General features: G+C 41.2%; 1 protein-coding gene across 1 annotated transcript in view; it reads right to left on the reverse strand.

The window, feature by feature from the left end:
• ZFP1 (ZFP1 zinc finger protein) overlaps positions 1-19,106 on the reverse strand; it is a gene marked incomplete at its 5' end in the record, with an annotated part of 29,033 nt that extends 9,927 nt beyond the window's left edge. The window contains 2 exons of the mRNA XM_080828326.1: positions 13,800-13,858; positions 18,943-19,106. Coding sequence (XP_080684452.1) covers positions 13,800-13,814 — 15 coding nt within the window. The remainder of the gene's footprint in view (positions 1-13,799; positions 13,859-18,942) is intronic.
• Positions 19,107-19,570: the final 464 nt, after the last annotated feature.

The following is a 19,570-nucleotide window of genomic DNA, read 5'->3' on the forward strand; positions in this document are numbered from 1 at the left end:
CCCTAGCCATTAAAGAAATGTAAAAACCACTTTTAGTTGTGGGTCATACAAAAAGAAGGCTGAAGGGCATTTGGCTCACGGGCATTAGTTTAACAACCTGATCTAAAATGATGATTACTGGGCGCCTGGGTGGCTTAGTCATTAAGCCTCTGCCTTCGGGCTGGGGTCATGATCCCAGGGTCCTGGGATCGAGCCCTGCATCACATTGGGCTTTTGGCTCAGCAGGGAGCCTGCTTCCTCCTCTCTCTCTGACTGCTTCTCTGCCTATTTGTGATCTCTGTCAAATAAATAAATTAAAAAATATATATATATAAGCACCAAGAGAGTAAGCTAACCCTTTTTAATTTTTTAAAAGATTTTATTTGATAACGTGATCACAAGTAAGCAGAGAGGCAGGCAGAGAGGGGGAAGCGGGCTCCCCACTGAGCAGAAAGCCCGATGCGGGGCTAGATCCCAGAACCCTGAGATCATGACCTGAGCCACCCAGGTGCCCCGAGCTAAATCTTTTTTAAAAGAATGGGGCACCTGGGTGGCTCAGTGGGTTAAAGCCTCTGCCTTTGGCCCAGGTCATGGTCCCGGGGTCCTGGGATGGAGCCTCACATCGGGCTCTCTGCTCAGCAGGGAGCCTGCTTCCTCCTCTCTCTCTGCCTGCCTCTCTGCCAACTTGTGATCTCTGTCAAATAAATAAATAAAATCTTAAAAAAAAAAAAGAATGGAAATAGCGGTGCCTAAGGGGCTCAGTAGGTTAAGCGTCTGACTCTTGGTTTTGGCTCAGGTCATGATTTCAGGGGCCTGAGATCGAATCCTGCACTGGGCTTTGCGCAGGGTTGGCTTGAGATTCTCTCCTTCTCCCTTTCCTTCTGTCCTTCCCTCATTTTCTCTCTAAAATAAATAAATACAGAAAATCCAAAGAAAAGAAAAGAATGGAAATATATTTTGACAGACCAGTAGAGGAAGAAAAGTGCTACAAGTGCCAAGAGGAAGAAAATCAGTAATCAAAATAAAAATAGAATAAACATTTAATAAAAAGTTAAGATCCTCAGAGAAGATTTCTTTTTAAAGGTTTATTTAGGGGCACCCGGGTGGCTCAGTTGTTAAGCCTCTGCCATCGGCTCAGGTCATGATCCCAGGGTCCTGGGATCGAGCCCCGCATCCCCGCATCTGGCTCCCTGCTCAGTGAGGAGCCTGATTCTCCCTCTCTCACTCCCCTGCTTGTGTTCCCTCTCTCGCTGTCTCTCTCTCTGTCAAATAAAGGAATAAAATCTTAAAAAAAAAAAAAGGTTTATTTATTTTAGAGGTGAGGGGAGGGGAAGAGGGAGAAAGAAAGAAACTTACACATACTTCACTCAGTGCGGAGCCTTTCATGGGGCTCGATCTCACGATTCTGAGATCATGACTGGAGCTGAAACCAAGAGTCATGCTTGTCACTTAGCCAACTGTACCACCCAGATGCCCCCAGATAATTCAAAACACCACATACTTTTACAAGAGGCAAACTTGAATAGTAAAGCTTCAAAATAAAAGGCAGAGAAAAACTGGCACAGGAACATTAATAATTAGTTAAACAAAAAATCAACAGAATTCCAAAAATATGTATATGCCACAACCTATACATTCTATTTAATGCATACAAAAGAATGCAAAAAAATGAGAAGTGGCTACACCTGCATAAAACTTGTAATAGTGGCTACCTCTAAAGTGAGGAGACAGGCTTTAATGGTCAAGACTTTAACATTGAATAAGGTGACTTAATACCAGGAGTGACAGCCTGCTAGGGAGATCAGAACCATGACAGTGAGAAAGACTGAGACAGAATTCACATATCAACTATGTAATGTAAAGACAAAACTTACATGTATACATATATACATTATATACATATAGTATCTCCCTCTAGTATATGTACATATTACATACACACACAGAATGGGAGCAAACAAGCCAAGATGTTAAGTCTTGACTACTGGATACTGTAATAGGTCGATTTATTAGGCTGAACCACATTGAAATCGATGCCCTTCAACTATTCTGACATACAAATATTGCAATTTCATACAGCTCAAACCTAGTACAATTTTATTTGTACTTCTCTGCACTTTCACACCTCACAAAATCAAACACAAAAAGGTGACAAAAAATATCTTAGAAACTATCATGCAAACAGGAATTAGAGACGAATCAGAAAATTTAAAAATACTGGGTACAAAGAGAAAAGGATACAAGTTTTTGGAGAGAACTCAAAGGTCACATTCTGTTAAGCAGAAAGGCATTTGGACTGCATGCCTACAACACTGAAAAGCAATCACTTTAAAATTCTGAGAGAGAAAAACAGTAATAAAAGCTGGGAAAATATATAAAGTAATTTGCAGGCACTGGAGAGCAACCACTGCAGGGCTACAATTATAGAAAAGAACAGTGAACATGAGGGGAGCCCCACATTCAAAGATGATAAAAACCCTAAAAAAGAAAATCAATATTGAATTCTACATACACCAAAAATGTCCCTAAACGTATCTTCTCTAAACAGTAGCACAGAGAAATAGAACCCAAGCAGCTAGTGGCACTGTTGCTACACTGAAAAAAATTAAAAATTAGCATATGGGTCTGCAAAGCAACTGAGATTTGGGGGCAAGGTAATGAAGATAAAGAAGACATAGAGAAGGGGCTCTAAAATTCCGCATAGGGGCGCCTGGGTGGCTCAGTGGGTTAAGCATCTGCCTTCGGCTCAGGTCATGATTTCAGGGTTCTGGGATCGAGCCCCACATCGGGCTCTCTGCTTAGTAGGGAGCCTGCCTCCCCCACCTCTTTCTGCCTGCCTCTCTGCCTACTTATCTCCCTCTGTCAAATACATAAATAAAATCTTTAAAGAAAATAAAATAAAATTCTGCATAAAAATTCACCTCAGATCTCTGGGTGGTTCCCAGTATGTGCAGGCAGGGGAAGCCTCTAGGAGAACTAGAACTGTAAATGGCAACAGTTTTGTTCTCCAGGTAGTTAAGTTATTGGCAAAACAAAACTTAACACTCTTCAGAGAGAGTTATGTATTCTACGTGTGTCAGGAAATAAAACAAAAATTACTAGAAAATATGTGAAAAAACCAAAAAAGCAGTGATAAGACAAGAAATAAGAGATGAACAGTCAATGGTATATATGTAGACATAATCCATGGATTAGAGTTACTACATAAGACTGAAGATTAACTGTAAAGTAATATGTAAAAGAATACAGAGAGGGGCTCCTGGCTGGCTCAGTCTTTCGAGCATATGACTCTTGATTTTGGGGTCGTGAGTTCAAGCCCCATGCTGGGGGTGGAGTTTACTTAATAGAAAAAAAATAGAGAAAAAGATGGATAATGTAGATAAAAATATGGGAATATTTCAACGAAGAACTGGAATCTACAAAAAGGAGGCAAATGGACATCACACAACTGCAAAATGTAGTTTTTAACTGAAATTAAAAACTTACTGTATAGACTTAACAGCAGACACGACACAGAAGACAAGAACTGTGCACTTGAAGGCAGGCCAATAAGCTGACATCCAGGCTAACACAGAGAGGAAAAAAATGGAGGAAAACTCAAAACATAAGAAATGTGAAGTATGGCCCAAAAAATGCACTATTGCTTAAAATGCTGAAAGCAAAACCAAAAAAAGAGTAATGTGTAGTCTCACAAGAAGAGGGGGGAAAAAGGGACAGAAATATTTGAAGAATAATAGCTGAGAATTTTACAAATGTGGTAAACGGCATCAACCACAAATCTAAAATACTCAATAAAGCCCAGGCAGAATAAACGTAAAGACAATCATACCTAGACACATCATACTCAAACTGGTGAGGGCCAGAGAAAAAAATAGTATCTTAAAAGTACCCTGAAGAAAAAGATCCCTTTCCTTCAGGGAACAACAAAAAAAATGAAGACTTATTTCTTAATAGAAATCACAGAAGTGAGACAAAAACAGAATGTCATCTTTAAAGTACTGAAAGAGGGGTGCCTGGGTGGCTCAGTGGGTTAAAGCCTCTGCCTTCAGCTCAGGTCATGATCCCAGGGTCCTGGGATCAAGCCCCACATCGGGCTCTCTGCTCAGCAGGGAGCCTGCTTCCTCCTCTCTCTCTGCCTGCCTCTCTGCCTACTTGTGATCTCTCTCTCTGTCAAATAAATAAATAAATAGAAATATTAAAAAAAAAAAAAAAGTACTGAAAGAGGGGTGCCTGGGTGGCTCAGTGGGTTAAGCCTCTGCCTTCCTTCGGCTCAGGTCATGACCTCAGGGTCCGGGGATTGAGCCCCACATCTGGACTCTGCTCAGCAGGGAGCCTGCTTCCTCCTCTCTCTCTGCCTGCCTCTCTGCCGACTTGTGATCTCTGTCTGTCCAAAAAAAAAAAAAAAAAAAAAAGTACTGAAAGAATTCTCCAGGGAATCCATCAGGTCATCAGGTCCTGGGCTCTTGTTTTTTGGGAGGCTTTTGATCACTGCTTCAATCTCATTACTAGATATTGGTCTATTCAAGTTGTCAATTTCCTCCTGATTCAGTTTTAGAAGTTTATAGGTTTCCAGGAATGCATCCATTTCATCTAGGTTGCTTAACTTATTGGCATATAATTGTTGATAATAATTTCTAATGATTGTTTCTATTTCCTTGGTATTAGTCATGATCTCTCCCTAAACATTCAAAGAAGAAATAATACCTATTCTCCTGAAGCTTTTTCAAAAAATAGAAACAGAGGGAAAACTTCCAGACTTTTTTTTATGAAGCCAGCATTACCCTGATCCCCAAACCAGGCAAAGACCCCACCAAAAAGGAGAATTTCAGATCAATATCCCTGATGAATATGGATGCCAAGACTCTCAACAAGATCCTAGCTAACAGGATCCAACAGTGCATTAAAAAGATTATCCACCATGACCAGGTAGGATTTATCCATGGGATGCAAGGGTGGTTCAACATTCACAAATCAATCAATGTGACAGAACAAATCAGTAAGAGAGAACCACATGATCCTCTCAGTTGATACAGAAAAAGCATTTGACAAGTTACAGCATCCGTTCCTGATTAAAATGATTCAAAGTATAGGGATAGAGGGAACATTCCTCAACTTCATAAAATCTATCTATGAAAAACCCACAGTGAGTATCATCCCCAATGGGGAAAAGCTGACAGCCTTCCCTTTGAGATCAGGAACACAACAAGGATGCCCACTCTCGCCACTCTTGTTCAACATAGTACTAGAAGTCCCAGCAACAGCAATCAGACAACAAAGAGAAATAAAAGGTATTCAAATTGGCAATGAAGAAGTCAGACTCTCTCTCTTCACACATGACATGATACTTTATATGGAAAACCCAAAAGACTCCACCCCCAAACTACTAGAACTCATACAGTAATTCAGTAATGTGGCAGGATACAAAATCAGTGTACAGAAATCAGTTGCTTTCTTAACAATGAAAATATAGAAAGGGAAATTAGAGAACCGATTCCATTTACTACAGCACTGAGAACCGTAAGATACCTGGGAATAACCCAACCAAAGAGGTAAAGGATCCGTACTCAAGGAACTACAGAACACTCATGAAAGAAACTGAAGAAGACGGGCGCCCCTGGGTGGCTTAGTGGGTTGAGCCTCTGCCTTCAGCTCAGGTCATGATCTCAGGGTCCTGGGATTGAGCCCTGTGTCAGGCTCTCTGCTCAGCAGGAAGCCTGTTTCCCCCTCTCTCTCTGCCTGCCTCTCTGCCTACTTGTGATCTCTCTCTGTCAAATAAATAAAATCTTTAAAACAAAAACACAAACAATAGTAGTACTGATAAGTATATTGTGTTTATTAAAAAAAAAAAAAAGAAATTGAAGAAGATACAAAAAGATGGAAGACCATTCCATGCTCTTGGATCGGAAGAATAAACATTGTTAAAATGTCTGTACTGCCTAGAGCAATCTATACTTTCAATGCCATCCTGATCAAAATTCCACCGGCATTTTTCAAAGAGCTGGAACAAACAATCCTAAATTTGTATGGAACCAGAAGAGACCCTGAATTGCTAAGGAAATGTTGAAAAAGAAAAACAAAACTGGGGCATCGCGTTGCCTAATTTCAAACTTTACTACAAAGCTGTGATCACCAAGACAGCATGGTACTGGCACAAAAACAGACACATAGACCAGGGGAACAGAGTAGAGCCCAGATATGGACCTGCAACTCTATGGTCAAATAATCTTCGACAAAGCAGGAAAAAATATACAGTGGAAAAAAGACAGTCTCTTCAATAAATGGTATTGGGAAAATTGGACAGCTATGTGTAGAAGAATGAAACTCGACCATTCTCTTATACCACACACAAAGATAAACTCAAAATGGATAAAAGACCTAAATGTGAGGCAGGAATCTATCAAAATCCTAGAGAAGAACATAGGCAGTAACCTCTTCGACACTGGCCACAGCAACTTCTTTCAAGATATGTCTCCAAAGGCAAAGGAAACAAAAGCAAAATGGAACTTTTGGGACCTCATCAAGATCAAAAGCTTTTGCACACCAAAGGAAACAGTCAACAAAACAAAGAGGCAACCCATGGAATGGGAGAAGATATTCGTAAATGACACTACAAAGAGCTGATATCCAAGATCTATAAAGAACTCCTCAAACTCAACACACACAGAACAGATAATCACGTCAAAAAATGGGCAGAAGAGGTGCACCTGGGTGGCTCAGTGGGTTAAAGCCTCTGCCTTCGGCTCAGGTCATGATCCCAAGGTCCTGGGATCGAGCCCCGCATCGGGCTCTCTGCTTAGCAGGGAGCCTGCTTCCTCCTCTCTCTCTCTGCCTGCCTCTCTGCCTACTTGTGATCTCTGTGTGTCAAATAAATAAATAAAATCTTTAAAAAAAAAAAAAAGGCAGAAGACATGAACAGACACTTCTCCAAAGAAGACATACAAATGGTTAACAGACACATGAAAAAATGTTCATCGTCATTAGCCAAAGCAAAACTACATTGAGATACCATCTTACACCAGTTTGAGTGGCCAAAATTAACAAGACAGTAAACAACAAGTGTCAGAGAGGATGTGGAGAAAGGGGAACCCTTTTATAATGTTCATGGGAATGCAAGCTGGTGCAGCCACTTTGGGAAACAGTGTAGAAATTCCTTAAGAAATTAAAAATAGAGCTTCCCTATGACCATGCAATTGCACTACTGGGTACCTACCCCAAAGATACTGATTTAGTGAAAGGAAGGGCCATCTGTACCCCAGTGTTCATAGCAGCAATGGCCACAGTCGCCAAACTGTGGAAAGAACCAAGATGCCCTTCAACAGACAAATGGAAAAGAAGATATGGTCCATATATACAATGGAGTATTATGCCACCATCAGAAAGGATGAATACCCAACTTTTGTATTAACATGAATGGGACTGGAGGAGATTATGCTGAGTGAAATAAGTCAAGCAGAGAGAGTCAATTATCATATGGTTTCACTTACTTGTGGAGCATAAGGAATAACACAGAGGACACTGGGAGATGGAGAGAAGTGAGTTGAGGGAAATTAGAAAATTGGAGGGGGAGACAAACCATGAGAGACTGTGGACTCTGAGAAACAAACAGGGTTTTGGAGGGAAGAGGGTGATGGGTTGGGTGAACCTGGTGGTGGGTATTATGGAGGCATGTATTGCATGGAGCACTGGGTGTGGTGCATAAAGAATGAATTCTAGAACACTGAAAAAAAAAATAAAATTTTTAAAAATGAAAAAAAAAAAAAAGTACTGAAAGAGGGGCACTTGGGTGGCTCAGTGGCTTAAGCCTCTGCCTTAGGTTCAGGTCATGATCTCAGGGTCCTGGGATGGAGCCCCGCATCAGGCTCTCTGCTCAGCAGGGACCCTACTTCCCCCCTCTCTCTCTCTGCCTGCCTCTCTGCCTACTTGTGATCTCTGTCTATCAAATAAATAAATAAATAAACTTAAAAAAAAAAGTACTGAAAGAAAAAACAAACCCTAGAATTCTATCCCCAGGGAAAATATTTTTCAAAATAAAGGTAAAAAAGGAGCACTGCCTGGGTGGCTCAGATGGTTGGGTGTCTGCCTTCGGCTCGGGTCATGATCTCCAGGTCTGGGGATCAAATCCCTTGTAGGGCTTCCTGCTCAGTGGGGAGTATACTTCTCCCTCTGCCTCTGAACCATACTGAACCTCCTCTCTGCTTGTGTGGTGTGCACTCTCTCAGATGAATAAATAAAATCTTAAAAAAAAAAAAAAAAAAAGGTAGGGGCACCTGGGTGGCTCAGTGGGTTAAGCCTCTGCCTTTGGCTCAGGTCATGATCTCAGGGTCCTGAGATCGAGTCCCGCGTTGTGCTCTCTGCTCAGCGGGGAGCCTGCTTCCTCCTCTCTCTCTCTCTCTGCCTGTCTCTCTGCCTACTTATGATCTCTGTCTGCCAAATAAATAAAATCTTTAAAAAAAAAAAAGGTAAAATAAAGGCATACACAGAGATAAAAGCTGCAATTCATTTCAATATAATATATACTGTTCTTGGATCATATTGAGGTGGTATAACGTTTTTGGGGTTTTTTTTTTAGATTTAATTTATTTGTCAGAGAGAGAGAGAGAATGCACAAGCAGGGGGAGCAACAGAGGCAGAGGGAGAAGCAATGTGGGACTCGATCCCAGGACCCCGGGATCCCAATGTGGGACTCAATCCCAGAAGACCAATGTGGGACTTGATTCCAGGATCCTGGGATCATGACCTCAGCTGAAGGCAGATACTCAACCAATGGAGCCACCCAGGCATCCCCAGGTGGTAAAATATTAATTCAAGATGATTAGTAAAGTATATAAGCCGTAATCCCTACAGAAACCACTTAAAAAATACAACACAAAAGCACTAATCATAAAAAAGCAGGTATGGCTGTACTTCTATAACCACAGATAAAGAAGGGCATTCCAAAATGACAGAAGGGTAAAACCATCAGGAAGACAGAGCAATCATAAATGCACACACACATAACACAGCTTCAAATTACGTGAAGCTACACCGGAGAGAACTAAAGCAACAAATGGACAAATACACATTCATACTATCTTATCAAGCAAGTATCACAACAGAAGGAAGACATTTTCAGAAATGCAAAGTCTACAAAACGTATCTCTCACATACCCTTTCTTTTTTTTTTTTTTTTTTTAAGATTTTATTTATTTATTTGACAGACAGATTGTAGGCGGAGAGGCAGGCAGAGAGGGGGAAGGGAAGCAGGCTCCCTGCTGAGCAGAAAGCCCGAAGCAGGGCTCGATCCCAGGATCCTGAGATCATGACCTGAGCTGAAGGCAGAGGCTTTAACCCACTGAGCCACCCAGGTGCCCCTCACATACCCTTTCTTAAGAAGATACTGGAGAATGAATGTATTCCAGTAAAACAACAGTAACCCAAACAAAGGAACCAAAGGAAATCTCTAGGCAAAGTTTCAAGGAGACTGCAGGATGGCATTGATTCTCTACTGATACCAAACTGCTTGTCATAGAGATTGTAATAGTTTGATTCAAAAGCAAGCATTTTGAGGGTTGTCATAAACAAGATGCCTACTGCACTGTACCACCTTTTCAACCTGAGGGCAGAATCCCTGGGTGAGCCTGGCCCAGATTCTTAGCCATATGTGGTTTGACTTGGTTTGAACATGTAGTGATGGCATCTATTTCTCCCCTCCACACCAGGCTGCCCTGTATCAGATGAAGACACTCACTTCTTGTGTTCTGCTGTAATCTACTCCTGAGAGGTGGCTGTTGCCCAGTGAGCTAAGAAATAAAGAATATAGAGCAACCTACTTGCTCTAATTACATTTCTAATTACATTTCTACCAGACATTCTATACCTGATCCACACTTTGACCCTGCAAGATGGCCCAACTATGTGAGCCCTATGTTTTCCTATGTTTCTCATGACCTTGCCAAGACATCTCCAAATGGGATTTTTGGAAACTCTCAGAAAAGCTGAAGCCAGACTATGACCCAGAGACTCTATTCAGCTCATTTTCTCCTAGAAAACTTTACCCAATACAGCAAAATTTCTAGATTTTTAGACTTATGCTTACTTGATCATTTTTGCCATACTGCTTCCCAGTAAGGTTGTATCATTTTAGACTATCACCAATAACACATGAGTGGTTAGATCTCTTTAGTGAACACTGGCTAATGTAACTTGAAATAACAATGATTACCAAAAAACATATTTACCCGAAAGATACCAAGGTAGTGATCTGAAGGGGCACCTGCACTCCAACGTTTACAGCAGCAAAGTCCACAATAGCCAAACTATGGAAAGAGCCTAGATGTCCATCAACAGATGGATAAAGATGTGGTGTATGTATACAATGGAATATTACTCAGCCATCAAAAAAGCCCCCACGAAATCTTAACATTTGTATGTGGATGGAACTAGAGGATATTATGCTAAGCAAAATAAGTCAATCAGAGAAAGACAGGTATCATATGATTTCACTCATATGTGGAATTTTAAGATTTTTATTTATTTATTTGACAGACAGAGATCACAAGTAGTCAGAGGGGCAGGCAGAGAAAGAGGAGGAAGCAGGCTCCCTGCTGAGCAGAGAGCCCGATGTGGGGCTTGATCCCAGGACCCTGGGACCATGACCCGAGCCAAAAGCAGAGGCTTTAACCCACTGAGCCACCCAGGCGCCCCCAAATGTGGAATTTTAAGAAACAAAGCAGAATCATTGGGGAAGGGGAAGAGAGGAGAAAATTATATAAGATGAAACCAGAGAGAGAGAGACAACCATAAGAGTCTTAACTATGGGAAACAACCTGAGGGTTGCTAGAGGGGAGGTGGGTGGGGGGATGGGGTAACTGCGTGATGGGCATTAAGGAGGGCACATGATGTCGTGAGAACTGGGTGTTATTCACAACTCATGAATTACTGAACTCTACCTCTGAAATTAATAATATACTATATAGTAATTAATTGAATTTAAATAAATTTTTCTTAAACCACCCCCAAAAAACAAAAAACACCCAAGTCTTGACAAAGGGAACACAGGTGCATAAAAGGACATCTTTAGATCTTATTGTCTGGAAGAAAAAGAAAAAACCCCACCAACCAGAAAGAAAATTATGCAAAACAAAGTAATATAAATTCCAGTTATAGTTTCTCAAAACTGAATTTTATATTAAGGATATATATAGATAAACTATAAAATCTTTAAAGAAAGGAGGGGAATAATTCACAGAAATATCAAGAGAGTGGCTACCTAGTAGGAGGACTGAATCAGAAAATGTATCATAAGGAACACAGAATGTTCTGCTTTTTATTTGAGAGAGTGCCTGTGTGTGCACCAGGGCGGAGGGGCAGAAAGAGAGAGAAAAGCAGGCTCCCTGCTGAGGAGGGAGCCCGATGTGGAGCTCGATTCCAGGACCTGGGATCAAGACTTGAGCAGAAGGCAGACGCTTAAATGAATAAGTCAGTCAAGTGCCCCAGAGAATGTTCTGTTTCTTAACTTGGGTATGGTACATGGATGCCCATTTTATTATTCTTTAAGGCATGCATATTTATTTATTTTTATTTTCTTAAAGTCATTTATTTGACAGAGAGAGTGAGAGAGCACAAGCAGGGAGAGCAGCAGAGGGAGAGGGGAAAGCAGGCTCCTCGCTGAGCAAGGAGCCAGATGAGGGACACAATCCCAGGACCCTGACACCATGACCTGAGCCGAAGGCAGATGCTTAGCCAACTAAGCCACCCAGGCACCCAAGGCATACATATTTATTATACACATTGTTGTAATGTGTATGAAGAGTATCACAAAGCTTTAAACACTCCTCTGTATATATGTTACATTATACAATTTAAAAAATGAGGAAATTGTTCTGATATGGAGACTTCAGACATGTTATTGAGTGATAAAAATACAAAATTGAGAGAATGAAAAGACAAGCCACAGATAGGGAGAAAATCTTTGCAAAACACATACCTGAAAAAGGACTGGTATCCAAATTCTACAAAAGAACTCTTAAAAATCAACAATATGAAAGCAAACAGCCTGATTTAAAAATGGGCCAAAGACCTTCACAGACACTTCATCAAAGAAAATATAGAGATGGCAAATAAACATAGGGAAACATGCTCAATATCATGTCATAAAGGAATTTCAAATTACAATGAAATATTGCTACACACCTGTCAGAATGGCCAAAATCCACAACACTGACAGCAACAAATGCTAGCAAGGATATGGAGCAACAGGAATTCTCGTTCACTGCTCATAGGAATGCAAAATGGCACAGACACTTTGAAAGACACTCTGGCAGTTTATTACAACACTAAACACACCCTTACCATATGATCTAGCAATTACACTCCTCTGTAGTTACTCAAGTTATTTTATCTCCTGCAAATGAATGTTTGTAGCACCTGCCATAACTGTCAAAACTTGGAAGCAACCATTCAATAGATGAATGGATAAATACATGTCAGTACAACCATATAACAGAATATTATTCAGTGGTAAAATGAAATGATGTATCAAGCCATGAAAAGTATCAAGGAAACTCAAATGCATATTTCTAAGTGAAAGAAACTAATGGTTACATACTGTATGATTCCAACTATATGACATTCTGGGAAAGGCAAAACTATGCACACAGTAAAAAGATCAGTGGTTTTCAGGGGCTCAGGGAGCGGGAGAGAAGGATGAATAGATAGGCCAGGAAACTATTCTGGGAAACTATAGTAGGGAATACTTGTCATATATTTGTCAAAATCCGTAGACTGTACAACACCAAGAATGAACCCTAATGTAAACTACAGATTTTTAAGTGTCCATATTGGCCCATGAATTATAACAGGTATACCACATTAATGCAAGATGTTAATAAGGGTAAACTGTGTGGAAGGAGTGAAGGAGTATATAGGAACTCTGTACTTTTTGCTCACATCTTCTGTAAATTCAAACTGCTCTAAAAAATGAAGTCTAGGGGTGCCTGGGTGGCTCAGTCATTAAGAATTAAGCATCTGCCCTCTCTCTGTCAAATGAATAAATAAAATCTTTGAAAAAAAAGAAAAAAACCCTGAAGTGTATTAATTAAAAACAAAATATAGGGCACCTGGGTGGCTTAGATGGTAAAGCATCTGCCTTCAGCTTGGATCATGATCCTGGGGTCCTGGGATCGAGCCCCACATCGGGCTCTCTGTGCAGTGTGGACCCTGCTTCTCCGTCTGCCACTCCCTCTCATTGTGTTCCCTCTCTCACTCACACTCTCAAATAAAAAAAAATCTTTAAAAAAAAACCACATTAAAAAAAACCCCCACATATAAACAAACCTGCATGATTAATATGCTATCTTAAAATAACCTATACTTGTACTTGTATAAATATGTACATATAAACTCTGAAAACCTAGTCAAAAAAGTAATGACAGTGGCACTCGTGGAGGCTGGTGGAGAATTTAAATACACACCCAGAGATTTACTGAATTCTTTGGCATCATGTTAATTTGATTGAAAGAATAAAATACACACAAAACCCTGCATTTGCAGTGAAGAATGCGATATAAAACAACCAGAGACAAAGTGATAAACCCACTGTGTCTGGGGATGTTGTCCAAAACACCATTTATGTGAAGGTCCATAAAATTTGTTCAGAACTAATACTAGAGAACCAAGGACATGACACTCACATAATCAATTCAAGACAACTTGTTTGCTTTTTGGCTGCTAGTATTGATCAACCATTCCTATTATGTTTTCCTTTCTATTTCATTCTCTGGGTCCTTATAAACTTCCTCAGATGCATTGAAAAATAAAGTTGGGAAAAACAATCAACTCACCTGGGATTTGTTCATTTTTTGCAGTATTTGGGTGAAGCCCAGGAACTATGTAGGCAGAACTGGAAGAGAGAAAAAGGAAGATATTGTTATTAATGATCTAACCTGCCTTGGAACCCCTACAAACCCCTACAATCCCTACAAACAACGACTTGTTTATAGAGCTTTACACATCACTGGGGGAAACACCACCTACTGGGATAGTCCCTTGCCTCTTCGGAATGGACAGAAAGGGGGTGCTTGGGTGGCTCAATCAGTTGAGCGGCTGACTCCTGACTCTTGATAAAGCAGGGAGTCTGCTTTAGGATTCTCTCTCTTTCTCTCCCCCTCTGCCTTCCCCCTATTCACAGTCTCTCTCTCCCAAATAAATAAATCCTTTTTAAAAATAAATTACCCAGGGGCACCTGGGTGGCTCAGTGGGTTAAGGCCGCTGCCTTCGGCTCGGGTCATGATCCCGGCGTCCTGGGATCGAGCCCCACATCGGGCTCTCTGCTCGGCTGGGGGCCTGCTTCCTCCCTTCTCTCTCTGCCTGCCTCTCTGCCTACTTGTAATCTGTCAAATAAATAAATAAAATCTTTAAAAAAAATAAAATAAAAAATAAAAAAATAAAAATAAATTACCCAAATGAAACACAAAGACAAAGCAGAATGAAAAATTAGAGAATCCAAAGGCTGTAGTACAGTATCAAACAGCCTAACAAACATGTCACTGGAATCCCAAGAGGAGAAGAGAGAATGGGACAGAAGTTTTGAAGACATAATGACTAAGAAATTCTCCAAAAAAGGGAATAATACCAACGAAAGATCCAAGAAGCTCAAATAATTTATCCAAATAGGATAAATAGCAAGCCAAACCGTATGCAACACAACATACTCAAACCACTGACAACTGAGGTTAAAGAGAAAGTCTTGAAAGTAGCCAGGGGGAAAACCGACACATTATATAGAGGACCAAGATAAAGAGTCACAGCCAATTTTTCATCAGAAACTATACAAGCCAGAAGATAATGCAGTGACATCTGTAAAGTACTTTGGGGGGGGGGGGTAACTATCAACCCAGTATTCTATACCCAGCAAATATATTCTTCAAAAAATGAAACTGAGGGATGCCTGGGTGGCTCAGTTGGTTAAGCGGCTGCCTTCGTTCAGCTCAGGTCATGATCCCAGTGTCCTGGGATCGAGTCCCATATCGGGCTCCTTGCTCAGCAGGGAGCCTGCTTCTCCCTCTGCCTCTGCCTGCCACTCTGCCTGTGCTCACTCTCTCTGACAAATAAATAAATAAAATCTTAAAAAAAAAAAAAAGAAACAAATCAAAACCTTTTTGAACAAACAAAAACATAGAGAATTCATTACCAGTAGACTTGTACTACACAAAATATTTAAAGCAGTTCTTCAGGTAGAAGGAATATGATAAAACCAGACAAAAACGTGGATCTACACAAAGAAATAAAGATCTCTGGGAGTAGTTAAAATAAAGATGACTCTAAAGGAAACTTTCTCTTACTTTTAATCACTCTAAAAGATAACTGATTTGTCGGGGCACCAGGGTGGCTCAGTGGGTTAAAGCCTCTGCCTTCGGCTCAGGTCATGATCTCAGGGTCCTGGGATTGAGCCCCACATCGGGCTCTCTGCTCAGCAGGGAGCCTGCTTCCTCCTCTCTCTCTCCGCCTGCCTCTCTGCCTACTTGTGATCTCTGTCTGTCAAATAAATAAATAAAATCTTTAAAAAAAAATAAATAAAAGATAACTGATTTGTCAAAAAAATAGTTTCGAGGGCTTCTGGCATATGCAAAATACATGACAATAGCACAAAAGATGGGATGATGAATTGGGAGTATATATATATATACATATACATATGTATGTATATATATATGATCTTATACATAAAGCAGTATAATATTACTTAAAAGTCCACTGTGAATTAACTCCGATTTACATTATAAACTCTAGAGCAGCCACAAAAAAAAATTTTAAGACATATAAATAATAAGCCAATAGTGGAGGAAAAAAATGAAATCATAAAAGTACCCATTAATCCAAAAGTAGAAAAGGAAGAAAACAGGAACAAAGACCAAATAGGACAAGTAGAAAAAACTAGCAAGACAGTAGGTTTTAATCAAACCACACTGATAATTGGTATAAATACACCAATGAAATGACAGAGGCTGTCCAACTGGGGGAAAAAAAAAAATCAAGGCCAAACTATGTGCTGTTGATACACAATTTGAAACATAAAAACACAGCTAGATCAAAAGTAAAAGGATGGGGGTGCTTGACTGACACAGTATCTTTGTCTGACTCTTAGTTTAGGCTCAGGTCACGATCTCAGGGACCTGAGATGAAGCCCCACATGGGGCTCCATGCTGAGCAGAGTCTGCTTGTCCTTCTCCCCATGCTTCCCTCCCCCCCCACACGATCCTTCTTTCTCCCTCTTTCTCTAGAATGAATAAAAATCTTAAAAAAAAAGTAGAAGTATGAAAAAGATATGCTTTGTAAACACTAATCAAAAGAAAGCTAGAGTGATATTAATATCAGAGTAGGCTTCAAAATAATATTACCAGAGAGTGAGATTATAGATACCACCTGATCAATAGATAGATGTGATAACACCTGATCAACGTGTCAAATGACCAGAAGACCCAACAATCCTAAATGTATTGTACCTACCAACTTCAAAATACACGAAGCAAAAACTGACAGAATTGAAAGAAAAAATAGATGAATCTGTAATTATAGTTGGAGACATCAATACTCTTTTCTCAGTGACTGAATTGGTTGACAGAAAACCAGTAGGATACAGAAGAACTGAACCATACTATAAACCACCCTGACCCATTTCATATTTATAGAAGACTCTACCACCAACAGCACAATAGTCATTAAAATACATATTAAAAATTCCTAAGACAGGTCACATACTTGGTCAGAAAACAAACCTCAAGGGTTTTTTTTGTTTTGTTTTGTTTTTAAGATTTTATTTATTTGGGAGAGAGACAGTGAGAGAGCGCATGAGAGGGGAGAATGTCAGAGGGAGAAGCAGACTCCCCATGGAGCCTGGAGCCCTATGTGGGACTCGATTCCGGGACCCAGGCTGAAGGCAGTTGCCCAACCAACTGAGCCACCCAGGCACCCAACAAACCTCAAGTTTTAAAGAACTGAAATTTGTAACAAAGTATATTCCTTGACAGAATTAAACTAAAAATCAATTAATGGAAAGAGATCTGGAAATTCCTTCCTTCCAAATATTTGGAAATTAAACAGACCTCTAAATAGCCAAGGGGTGAAAAGTCACAAGGAAAAGCTTGAAAAACCAAAGAACTGAATGGAAATGAAAGCACAACATAACAAAATTTGAGGGATATAGCTGAAGTAGTAATACAGCATTAAACTATTAACTATATTAACTGTAACTATAAACATTGCTTTAGGGACATCTGTGTGGCTCAGTCAATTAAGCCTCTGCCCTGGCCTCCAGTCATAATCCTGGGGTCCTAGAACAGAGTCCTGCATTGGGCTCCTTGCTCAGCAAAGAGACTGCTTCTCCCTCTGCCTGCCGCTCTCCCTACTTATGCTCTCTCTCTCTCTGACATATAAAATCCTAAAAAATTAAAAAAATTAAAAAACCACTGCATTACACTATTTATATCAGAAAAGAAGAAAGATTTTCATCAATGATCTCAGCTTCCACCTTAAGAAATCAGAAAAAAAAGGAAATTAAACCCAAAGCAAACATAAGAAAGGAAATAATAAACGTAAGCATAGAAATTAAAAAAAAAAACCCTCAAAACAGAAAAACAGAGAAATTCAATAAAACCAAAAAGCTGGTTATTTGAAAAGATCAATAATAATGAAAAACCTCTAGGCAAACTGGCCAAAAGTGGAAAAAAAAAAAAAAGGGACACCAATTGCCAAGATAAAAAATGACGGAGTAGACACTACTACAGATGCTACAGATATTAAAGTTATTAATAATAAAAATAACCGTTAGCTACCATAATAAAGGAGGCAAAAACAAAAAGGGGAGAAGTCCCAAGATACAAAATAAGAACAGTGGAAAATATGAACAAAAGCAAGAGAAAACATATGAAATAATGGAAAAATGATTACATCTTCAATAAAATACTACATAAGAATAAAACTGAGAAAAACGACAAACTGTAATTATCAAGTGCCCTGAAGGGGACAAAACAAAACAGGACTTGAACACTGGGAAGGCCTACAGTAAGATCCAGTATCATAAAGGAGTCCATTCCTCCTCATTACATGCAGCCATTAATTGGATAATAATAAAAGTACGGACAGATTTTTTTAAATACAACTGATTCTAAAGTACAGTGGGAATCATAAGTCGACCTGCATAATCTCAAAGTGGTGAAGGTTTCTGGACGTCATACAAGGGAACAGCAGTAAATTCAACAACAGAGAAATTCAAAACGCCTGCATGGCAAAACTATCAGCGAGCGAAATCAAAAGGCAAATGAAAAAAACACGTGCCATTTACACAAAGTACTGGCTGTCTGTATGATCTCGGGTTTTCCACCCATCTGAGCCTCTTTTTCCTCCGGTTGCAACTGAGATACTAGCGGCGTCGCAGGCCAGGTGTAAGGATCAGAGGATGATTTGGCTGAAAAGGCTTTTCCTAAGAGGTCAGAGCTCTTATTAGGAACCCCGTGTGCCTCAAGTAACTTGCCGGGGCTTTCATTCCTCCCTGCACCTGGCGAGGCTCCGGCACGCCTCACGCGCCTTCCCGGCGCCGCCAGGTGTGTCCGGCCCCGCCCCCAGCCTCGCCCCGCGCCCCCGGGGCCTGGTCACGCGCGCACCCGCGCGAGCTTCCGGACTCGCTCCCGCGCGGCAGGAGACTCTTGCGGCCGGTCGGCGGCGCTTCTATTGACAAAGGGAGGAAGCAGAGCCCTCGCCGCCGCCCCTCCAGCCGCCGTCTCCGCCCCCGCACGTCCGGCCAGGCGGGTCCCGCCAGCCCCGCGCCGAGAACAACGCCAAGCGGCCCCCGACGCCGCCCCGAGGGTCGTCGCCGCCTTCGAGTCGCGGAAGTTTGGGCTCCCACCCCGCGCGGACAGGAGCCCATCCCTCAACTCCTTCCCCTCAGCCCCCAGGCCTCGCAGAGCTGCGTGGGAGCCCCCCTCATACCTGGAGGGGCACAGCCTCCACTTGTGGCTCAGTGCCTAGCCGGGTCAGGGAGCGAGTCGGCAAAGACGCGCGGAGACCGGGGCCCTGTCACCCACTCGCGGCAGGAGGTGGGGGAAGGGCAGCCACCGGCGCGCTCGCAGCATTGCACATGCGCAGATGCAAGGGCTGCTCGCCGTCCCAGGGTCCTCTGAGGGGTGGTTTATCAAATTCCGGGACTACATTTCCCATAAGTCTTTGGGCGTGCCGCTGTAGGGATTCCTAAAGAAGCTTTCTAGTTTGGCGGGTGGCTTGAGCCTGATGGAGATAATCTCTGGCGGAGGCGATAATTCCCCGCCTGAACTGTTCATTTCCCGCAGAAAGGGTTATGAATTACAACCACCACCTCCCCAAAAATATAAAAACCTGGCTTTTAAAGATTACATAGGTAATCTATGGTAACTAATTAGAAAATATGTATTAAATAAATATCATCTATAATTTTTCAAAGATAGCCGTGTGTAACATTAAATTCATACCTTCGTGATTTTTAAAAAATAAAATTGGCCAGGGGCGCCTAGCTGGCTCAGTCCATGGAGCATGTAACTCTTGATCTCGGGGTTATGGGTTTGAGCCCCACGTTGGGTGCAGA

Source organism: Martes martes (genome assembly GCF_963455335.1).
Source record: "Martes martes genome assembly, chromosome: 17".
NCBI classification, from domain to species: Eukaryota; Metazoa; Chordata; class Mammalia; order Carnivora; family Mustelidae; genus Martes; species Martes martes.